Raw genomic sequence first — 11269 nt, forward strand, 5'->3', positions numbered from 1 at the left:
TCAAATTACTAATATCTTGGCGTAGCCTATGTACGCCTGTAACTCCTTTGGACCCTAATAACCCTCCTTCCCCTCGTTGAGCACGTATATTATGGAAGCATCTATATTTAAGGCCATTCTAAGGCTATTTTAAGTTTTTGTTCACCCATGTATGTTTTCTGTGTTATCTCCTCAATAAATAAATAAATGAAATTTTCAAATACGTGATGGCTTCCTTTTTGCACACTTCAATTATCTTCGAGCGTAACCGTCATTCTAGATGTCCAGATCTGTGAATGGGTGTATGTCTCACATGAGCCTAACCTATCCTGTATATGAGGTGAGGATCTCGGGAGGGGAAACAACGGGCTTTAGCTGCAATTAGTCCCCCCCCCCCCCCCCATTAATTGAGCTAGTCTAAATCAGCTAAATCGCCGTGCAACTGACAGGAGGGGTGAAGCCCTGAACGCAGTGAGATGTGAAACGCGACAATGTTGCCCAGAATAGCATAAATTTTGCTATTGCCAATACAGATTGACATACTGCATAACTTTATTGTATAGATGCTTCGCACGGATTAACAAATTATACACCTAAACCTTCCTAGAGAATTTTTCCTTTATTGATAGTTGAAAACCGCATGAAAATCCGTTCAGTAGTTTTTGAGTTTATCGCTAACGTACAGACAGATGCGGCGGGAGACTTTGTTTCATAAGGTGTATTTACTGTCCGAGCGAAGCGAAGGTCTGTTTCAGTTTGGGCGAAAATGCTTTCATATTACTGTCCCGCCTTTCTCCTCTACTCTCACTTTTGTAAATAAATTCTAAATCATCATCATCTTCCTAGCGTTTGTCCCGGCTTATTGCCACGGCACATGGGAGCCTGGGGTCCGCTTGGCAACTAATCCCAAGAATGGCGTAGGTACTAGTTTTTACGAAAGCGACTGCCATCTGACCTTCCAACCCAGAGGGTAAACTAGGCCTTATTGGGATTAGTCCAGTTTCCTCACGATGTTTTTCTTCAATGAAAAGCGACTGGTAAATATCAAATGATGTTTCGCACAAAGTTCCTAAAAACTCATTGGTACGAGCCGGGGTTTGAACCCGCGACCTCTGGATAGCAAGTCGCACGCTCTTACCGCTACGCCACCAGCGCTTCGTAAACAAATTTTAATATACTTGTTTTTTGGTATATTCAGTATTTGTATTTTTTACTAAATGGCGTATTTGGACTCGCTAGCCCCTAGTTAATAAGAAATAACCTTACTGTCTAAACCATGACCAAAGCATCCCAAGTCCTCGTAATTTCCTAAGCCATTCCGCATAATTGCCTTTTGTCAAAATATTTAGCCAATTTCCCAAATTAAGCAAAACTGAATTAGATGAAGTTAGTCCATCAGAGCAGAAGCGATTATGGTAATATTCCTCATAATCCGACCATTTAATAGCCCATTGTCAGACTTTGGCGCATTAACCTTCGCAGCATCTCCACCAACTTAGCATGTTATATCAATTTCAACATTTTATCAAACCCGTTAAGGTTGATTTTCAAATGGAGTATTGGTTGAGATGAGAGGATGTGAAAGTAAAGTACGGTTGTAAACAAAAGACGTTTGGGTAATTGTTGGTTTTTGTTGTGGTAAAGAGTTATTAAGAAAGCTATCTGTTCGCGGGGCTTGGTGATTAACGTTCGTTATTTCGAGATTTTTGAGTGTTTTCCTTCCAAAACGCTGCTTGCTGCCAAATAGTTAGGGAGGTGGCGAGCAAAATTTCGATATCATCAGCACACATGGCAGACGTTATTAATAGCAATAATGATACCTTGAGAAACATAAAGGACCTCGTCTGCCACCACGGTGGCGCTGCGTTGTCAATTTACAGCGTTTCAAATATGACAAATATGTAAAAAAAAAAGGTGGGCGATATTATTTGCACATGTCTGCCTCTGGGGCTGATGATCACAGTCATCCTGTAAACACAAAAAATCGAAGAGGCAGACATCCAGGGCTCTGACTTTTGAAGTTTTCAATTTTTTAAGTTATTTTTATTATTTAAAAAACTGTATATGAAATGCACACTTGGCAGAATTGAATTGTTCGATTAAAAACAATGAAAAGGACCACGGAAAAATAGTCTGCCAGCGTGATGCCGCTGCGTTGTCTATTGACAGCGCTTCAAAAATGTAAAAAAAAAAAGATGTGCTATATTATGCGCACATGTCTGCCTCTTGGACTGATGTTTCAATTTATCATAAAAACGAAAAAAATCGATGAGGCAGACGTTCAGACCCCTGATATTCCAAAGGCAGACCATTTGAATTTTTTTTTTTTTTTTTTTTTTTTTCAACTCGACACTCGCGCCAAGCTGCAAATACAAAATTTTGCATCTACTGAATATTATTGAAAATAATTAATAGAATCTATACGAACGATTTTCAAAACTCTTCAAAATATTTGGCTTCTGCCTGTTAACTGCGGCTCCGCAGGTATAAAACATCTCCATAGTTCCTTTCGTAGTGTCTCTCTTTTATCTGGGAATATGAGTGAGAACGGTATAACCCAGTTCCGACCTTTTCCGTATTGCGTACCTAAATGTATATAGCGTATACCTACATCTATAGATACATGTGGTAGTATAGAAGTAAATAGAAAGAAACAGGAGACAGCCTTCCCTCTTATTTTGCACGCTTTCCCTCTCTCTCGCGCTCCCAGGCACTTCCACAAGGACGTCTCGAAAGCGTAAGGCTTTGTACACAGCAGAGGTTGCAGAGCAGGTTCTCCGAGACGCTCATCAACAGTTAATAAAGAAGAATTAGAGAAAGGTTGTTTAGGTGTCAAAAGAACAAACAAAACATTTAATCGAATTCCCATTGACTTGACACTCGAGCAGACAATCAACGCAGATGCAGCTAGGAGTGTAACAACAATGACGAACTCTATTTCTGCTCGACAGAGATGGGCAAAAAGCCATGGACTCCGAACGACCATTATTTCCCACATTTTTCATGAAGCTGGATTGAAAAAGAACGACGATGTAGTATCGGAGTTGAAAAAAAGCGTCATGAAGAAAAATGAAGAGAGTTTGTCCAATTTCATGACATCCGTCGACGAATATATGAATCCGTTTGACCCAACATTGGACAAGGCCAAATTATTCAACATGACGAACGGTGAAGTTGCGACACGTGAAATTGAAGATTTTCTTTTAAATGTTGAAAAAAACGGAAACTTTGCCCGTGAAACCTTCCTCTCCGAATGTACAGAAGATCCGAAAAGGTACGAACTACCTATAAAAAAAAATAAAGTTCATACCTTCGCCAAGGCCGTAAAAAAACAAAGAATTGTCGTTGCGGATAAAGTGAAGGAAGTACGGCTGCAAAGAGACTTATTCGGACGTTTGCTGGCATTGTCAATGAAGAACAACATTGCTATTGAAAAGGTGCTGTGCTATCCAATAACACCTGTGCCTTTATCGCTTTCTCATATGGATGGAACAATCTGTAAGACCGATAAATCACAATTACTAAGAATCCTAGAGTCGAAAGTAATTTCCCAAGACCCAGAAAACGTCGACATCATAATTATCGATGGATTTTTCCTCATCAATTCACTAAAAGAAATTCCTCGGACATTCGGTGATTTATCAAAAAAAATTTTACATTCCATATGCCAAAGAGATGCTGAAAGAATCGATCTAATTTTTGATAGATATTTCACGCCTTCGATCAAAGATTCAGAACGCATTCTTCGCGGTAGGACGCAGCACGACTATCAAATTTCAGGTCCCCAGCAAGTACGACCCGTCGATTTCGCAAAAGAGATGAAAAACATGAACTTCAAAGAGGCATTGGTTAATTTTTTCATTCGACATTGGGCGAATCCTGAAATGGCACCATTTTTTGGAAACAAAACCGTTAATCTCAATGCTGACAAATGCTACGAATTCCGTATTGAAAATGAACATGTAATTCGCACAATAAATGAAAATTTTTCTTGTGAAATACACGAAGAAGCGGACACCAAAATCATTTATCACGTTTGCCAAATTCAAAGACGCGCGAATATCGTTATACGCTGCGCTGATACTGACGTCTTGATAATCATGCTCGGAAATATGGAATTTCTGCAAAGCTCCCACAAGATTTGGATCGATTTTGGTACTGGCAATACCCGTCGGTATATTGATGTTTCCGAAATATATACAAAGATGGGACCTTTGGTGTGCAATTCCTTACCTGGTTTTCACGCAATCACCGGCTGTGATTATAATCCCGCATTTTTCCGAAAGGGTAAAAAAAGACCTTTCGAACGATTATTACAGTCCGAGGAATTGCAAAGAGCTCTGATCGCCATTGGGAATATCGATTTCGACGCTTGTGAGAGCGTTTTCAGCGTATTAGAGGAATTCGTGTGCCGTTTGTACAACGTCAAAAAAACAAAAAAAGTAAACGAGGGACGATACGAAATTTTCTTAAAAACATACGACGTCTCAAACGCCGCCGCATCTTTCAAACTGTCTCCCTACAATTTCGACGCTTCCAATTTGCCACCATGTCAAACTGAATTGACGGAACACTTTCTGAGGACTCTGTACATTACGAAAATTTGGAAGAATGCCCACGAAAAAAATCCTGTTGGTGATTTGGACCCGAATGATTGTGGCTGGGAAGAAAAAGATGGAACGCTGACATTCAAATGGTTCAAAGGAGAACAACTGCCCCAGTTCTACAGCGACGTCATCTTCGAAGTTGAAGATCCTGAACACCAATCAGGTAATAATTTTTTCATTTAGGTGTATCATGTAACTTTCGTGCCATAAAAATTTTAACACGTTGTGTATTTTTCAGATGAGGAAGGAGACATGGATGAAAGCGCCGACATGAACGATCGCCAAGGCTTCTCGGATGCCAGTGATGACGACGCTTTTTAAATATTATCGCTTTTTGTTAACTTTTCTATTGTAAAAAGAAGAAAATAGAGCCGAGGTTAAAAATCTACGTATTTTATACAAATAAAAACTACAATTGAAAAAAATTCACTCTCCAATTAAAGTTTCGAGCGCATTTCGTTTCCTCTTAGCATTTAAAACAAATAATTTCGTAGATTTCAGCTCTAGAAGAAGTTGGATTGTCACCGTGAGTTCAGCGAATAACAATAAACAAAATAATAATAATAAACCTATAAAGAATCACAATAATAACATGCAATACCCGCTTCCCCTTGATTACGTCCATTTCAAACCGTTATAAAGTTAAATATCAGTGAGCAAAGTGTCTGCCAAATGTTTTTTCGTATCCACGGAGTCGTAATGAATCGAATGGGGGCAATGAGAACCGTGTGCAAATGACTTAGTAGAGTTTTTTTTTTCAAACACTTTTACAACTCCGTCCCATGATAATGCAGAGCCCTGAATGTCTGCCTCCTCGATTTTCTTCGTTTCCAAGATATTTGTGACCATGAACCCCAGAGGCAGACGTGTGCAAATAATTTGATACCCCTTTTTTTTTTAACAACTTTAATCGGCTGTAAGGCGAAAACGCAGCGACGTAGGACCATTATTGACTGGACCAAATCGATTCGTACTGACGTAAACTGCAATCTACCTCGATGTGAAACGTGTGCAAATCATATACCGAAATGCTCGCCACCTCCCTAACTAAAACAACAAATTGTATGGTTTATTTTTGTATGGTTTCCCACGCGGACTATACCTCTTGCGTCGAATGATGGTCTTTGTGGCAGTTCATTTCGATATGTACGGTCACGTCTGAAAATATCGATACGAAAAAAGTGCCACATATATGTATACACGACTTTATTGCCCATATATTAAGGTAGTGTATACATATTTTTGGCACATTTTTCGTATCGATATTTTCAGACATGATTGTACCATCAATGAATTCATTTATAATTTTTCCATGCAATTTCTCAGCTCACTATAGTACTGTGTACTTTGTCACTTAAAATTATAGTCAGTTTTTGGAAATGAAGCAAATTAGTTTACTTGGGGCCTGTTTCACAATGTCCAAATAAAATCCTGAATAAGCCACTTGCCACTTATCTGACGAATAAAGTCATCGTTAGCATTTCACAATCTTCAAATAAGCTTAACTGGTAGATAAAGTGCTAAGTTTTGCAGGAAGTTTCTGGCCGTTAATTTATTTATTAATTAGCTATCTATTGGGAAAACGCGTGTTTTCGAGTTTTCATGCGTTTTTCTTTCGACGCAGAATATGGTCGCTAATTTCGTGTTGCCGGCCACTGTCCGTCTGGTCCAGCGGGTTAAGACGCGGACGGCTAGAAACGAGTGTAACGGGTTCGAATCTCGCCCGGTGACTAACTTTTGTTTATTTTTTATATGATCTAATTTATATATAATTTTTTAATTTTTATTGTTTTAGACAAGTATAATTTAGTAAAAAAATGTAGTTAAGATTATCACCTATACACCACCATATTACAATAGTTATAACCGAGCAAAGCTCGGTCGCCCAGGTACTAAATACTTATGTACATAGAAAACACCCATAACTCAGCAACAATCATTTTTTGATCAACACACAAATAAATGATCGGGTTCCCGGTTCCCGGGTTCGTAGTAACTGTATGTATTTACAGCTACTCTACTACTTCAGTCAGATAATGCCGCAATAATGAACGAAACATCAAAAGTTACACTTTGATTGTAACTTACATAACCTCGGCAGGGTCGCCAGTCGCCACCCCCGGCACTCACCCTCGACAGTCCAAATTATACACTCACTCATTCCCTTTCCGCTTTGTCTATTGTATTGTTGATTAATATTTTGCGAAAGAGGGGTTTTTACGGCACAGAAAATTGGAAAATTAAGATATTAACTAAGCCTACTAACACACACACGCGCGCGCGCGCATATATAAACACTTATTTGAATTTCCCATACCATTTGTTTAATTTGCAACCTGTATATGTATATATACTATATTCTCTTTATCTTTATATAAATATATATAACTAGTGCTGCGGAGATACTGACTGTGTATATTGTGTCGTCTAGACTTAGATAGATTAAGTGTGTTCTGGGAGAGGTGGTGCATCCTGCCGTCATACAGTTCTTACTAGTACGGAGGAATCATTTCCTACTCTTACGAATTATATACTGTAAAGTTAAAAATGTATTAAAAGGAAATAAATAAATTGAAAGCCACACTAAGGCATAATTGATTTATTTTAGTGCATAGTAGATTGCTTAAGTTTCGTTGACTTTCATTTCAGGTATTTTTTTAGGAAGAATATCTAATATTTTTTTTTGTACTTTAGTGATCACTGATCAGACCAAAAAAAATTAAAAATTAACAGCCACTTACGACTAAGAACAATTACATTATGAATAAAAAACCATAACATCAAATCTACTACTGAGTTTCAAAAAACATTCACGACAATTACTATTATTGTACATTCTGTAAGTTTGACTATAACTTAGAATTTTCCACTCATTTAAGGTCAGCTGGAAAGGATCCTAACCTTGGGGTAATTACCCCCATGGGGGTAAAACTGGTATTTTACGGGGGTGATAAGCTAATCGAAGAAAACAAAGATCTATAAGAAACAATATTAAGAAAATCAATTTCCCTTGTTCGTCAAAGGGGTGACAGTACTGAAAAGGTTAGGAACCACTGCCTTATAGAGATAAGTTCGCCTTTGTACCTCAATTTATCTAAATTTATGTGAAACTATCTTTGTACAATAATGTGACTACGTAGTACATACATCTAAAAATGCCCTAAAAATGAGAACGCCAAAGTGTTCGATGGCGAAGGCGAAAATGTCCCAAAAACAGAAACACCAACAAGTGAACAAAAAGCCAGCGAATTCGCGACAGTTATCCCACTTGGGCCAAAAAGACATCCCGGCTGTTGAATAACCCCTCGACACGTATTCCTATTGCCCCGGGCGATCCAGTGTACCCACTCTGTGGTCTTGATAAACTTTTACTGGTTTGACTTATTCTGGCTGAATTTATCTTTGGATTGGATTAGCTGGCTAATTATTGAAAATATGAATTATACCGATTGCATCTCAACCTATGGGCAATTTCACACACCGCTGCTGAGCACCACATATTTAATGTTTTTTCTACACCGAACAGAATCACGAGCTGTTTCGATCTTAATAGGAAAGTGTCCTAAGATTTTTATTTCCATTCCGTTACCATTTTTCATAGACTTTGTATGACGGTAACGGAACGGAAGGTGCGAAAAATGTATGGAAATATTGGAACACGTACGTGGTGTCTCCTATTAGGTTTGTAAGACCTCATGATTCTGAACAGATATAATATAAACATTCTCATTTAAGATAAACAAGTGTAGTGTAAAAACTTGAGTTAACCCTTAAACAGGCAAACTTCGATTTTATATGGCAAAATGACCACCCTATAACAATACAATACAAATCCTCTTTATTGCATAACCTCAGAAAAAAATTATATGGAAACAAATATGATACATGAAGATACCTGTAAACAACAGGCGGCCTTATCGCTACAGAGCGATCTCTTCCAGATAACCTTCAGGTAGTGGAGAATGAAACTTAATGAAACTTATTAGGAGATGCAACAATGATTTTAAACTTCATTTCAAAATGACAGGGTAAAATTTTCTGTAATTTCTGATACTCGTCTGCTCGTTAAAGGTTTAAATGGCTGCGATATTCCTGAGATTCCGTTCACACTCGGTACCGGTAGGCTGTTGGAACGACACCCTGTCCCCTACAAATCACACGGTGCAGCGGAGGGGACGACATTGATTACAGTTCATAGAATTGACGTTTCTGGCTGTCAGGAGTCGGGACTTGTACACTTGTATAGGGACGATATTGATGTCGTGTACAGAAAAATTTTACGTAACTTTTTAAAGAAATCTGCCTGTCCTAACCTACGGTGCCCAGACATGGTCGTTCACCGAGAGTCAAGTACAAATTGACGGTTTCATGGATAAAGCTATTATGGTATAATTTAACAAATTCGACGTATATTATCATAATTGGGTACTTGACAGTTTTTTGTAAATAATGTCAAACGATCTTGATTTTCCTGAGGATCAAATGTCTATATAGGACTCATGGCATTTAATCAACACAAAGGTCAGAAATGAGAGTTAAAGTCTGACGCTCGCACTCGACGATTGAAACGCCTCTAACAAAATGATTATATAAGTCTGTCCTAAATGTGACTGAACTTCCATGTTCAAGGAAATTGCCATTTTGACCCTGAAATATTCCGTTTATGTGTATAGTTGTCATACAATTTATTTTTCAATAAAATATGTGGAATCGTATGGTACTATTTTTTTTTTCTATTTTTGAAAAACAAAAAAAATAATTTTTTTGAGACTTTGGAGCCTTGTATTTTTTATAATCTCAATATATATTTTTAAATTCTAGTTTTATATAATGGATGGCTCATTTTCTATCCATTTAACTACATTTTGTTATAATATTCAACATGTGTCAAGTACCCAATTGTAAGATTACTCTCAGATAGGATCCCCTTATATGATCATTTCTATGATAGTCTAATTGCGGCCTTACGACAGTAAAACTTGACAAATTACGAACGTAAAGACTTTTATAAAGTCGATAACTGAACAATCAACTAAACTCCAACTTTAAAAATCCATTAAAAGATTGAAACACGGTTTACCTTTTCACTTAAAAACTTTATCAAGTAACAAAACAAGTAAGAAGTTACAACATGGAAATACTTGGGGTATTACTTGGGGAACATTAAAACGTAACTTGTTTTTCAAACTTTGATCTAGGTAATGGAACCAAGTAAAAAAAAAAGTAGGCATGTAGATTGATTCGTTGTAATTTATTTCGATGTTTGGTGTATTAATACCAAACTAACGGCCGATTTGGCCTAGTGGGTAGTCACCCTGCCAACGAAGCTGATGGTCCCGGGTTCAAATCCTGGTAAGGGCATATATTCGTGTGATGAGCATGGTTATTTGTTCCTGATTCATGGGTGTTTTCTATGTATTTAAGTATTTATAAATATTTATATATTATATGTATCGTTGTCTAAGTACCCTCAACACAAGCCTTATTGAGCTTACTGTGGGACTTGTCAATTTGTGTAATAATGTCCTATAATATTTATTTATTTATTATATATGTACACTACATATAATAAAGAAACGTGTTATTTTTAAAGAAGTTATGAGAGAGAAATGAAACTATGAGAAGAAATAAAAGATAATGACAGAAAAATCTCAACATTTACAAACAGGGGTAAAAAAAAAGTGAGACCAAGCCAACTTCGTATGCCATTTGCAAAAGTGTGGGGATGTCATCATTAATATCAAAGTTCTATGAAAATATGACGTTTGTAATGGCACTGCCTCACTTTTTCAAGTTGTTACAAAGTTAGCTAACAAGGACTCTATATATCAAAAGAAAAGTTTCAGTGAAAATGTCCGCCTATTAATTGAAATACTGTAAGCTAGTCAACGGGGCAACTTGTAAATCGAATAAGCCAAGGGCAATTACAGAGAATTCCCGCCCACTGGCATTACAGAATTACAGATTGTCATTTACATAAAAGACAATTGGATAGTTAAGTGACAGTGGGTGATGGTGCAGGTTATAGCCGAAGAGCGGTGGTCGGACCAAGTTAAGTCTGCATTTTCCATGACAGTGTGGAAATTACATTATTTAATGCCTGTTCGTTCCTAACTCTACCGCACGTGCAATTATATTGATGTTCCGCTCGCACAGTGGCATTGACAGCAGATAAGGAACAGTAGGGCTAAGATGGTCGGCTCTTTATCATTTGTCACCATGCCTGTCACGTTCTAACAAGTGAGGAAGTGCGAAAGTGACGGGCATAGTGATGCGTGATAAAAATGGAACTATGCTGCCACCGCAGGCGGGTCAATGTACGAAATTGTTCGTGCTTAGCGTAACAAAACATACTCCAAGGGACCAAAAATATGCTACTTCCCTGTACGCCTGCAAGGACTAACACCCGATAAGAGCATGTGCTATGAAAAGTTTTAAAGCCAGTAGTTTAAATAACTAGTTAACTACTCTTCGATTGTTGTGCCAAGTGGGCAAACTGAAGTGGACGTTTGCGCGAGCGGATTAACGGGGCGCGTGCGGCGCGGCTTCCTTATTAAACAAAATGCAAACGTATGCGAGCGTTCTCAGTAGGTCCGACCGAAACCGGATTTTTTGCTAAAACCAAAACCGAAGGATCGTTTATGCCCAAACCTACCGAAAACAATGTTTCGGACCGGCCGAAA

General features: G+C 37.9%; 1 protein-coding gene across 1 annotated transcript; it reads left to right on the plus strand.

The window, feature by feature from the left end:
- The first annotated feature begins 4184 nt into the window (after nt 1-4184).
- Nucleotides 4185-5030, plus strand: LOC133531849 (uncharacterized). Its single transcript, XM_061870243.1, has 2 exons — nt 4185-4749; nt 4825-5030. The coding sequence occupies exons 1-2, from the start codon at nt 4185-4187 to the stop codon at nt 4905-4907; spliced, it is 648 nt and encodes a 215-aa protein (XP_061726227.1). The 3' UTR covers nt 4908-5030.
- Nucleotides 5031-11269: the final 6239 nt, after the last annotated feature.

Source organism: Cydia pomonella, chromosome 26 (assembly GCF_033807575.1).
Source record: "Cydia pomonella isolate Wapato2018A chromosome 26, ilCydPomo1, whole genome shotgun sequence".
Lineage (NCBI taxonomy): Eukaryota > Metazoa > Arthropoda > Insecta > Lepidoptera > Tortricidae > Cydia > Cydia pomonella.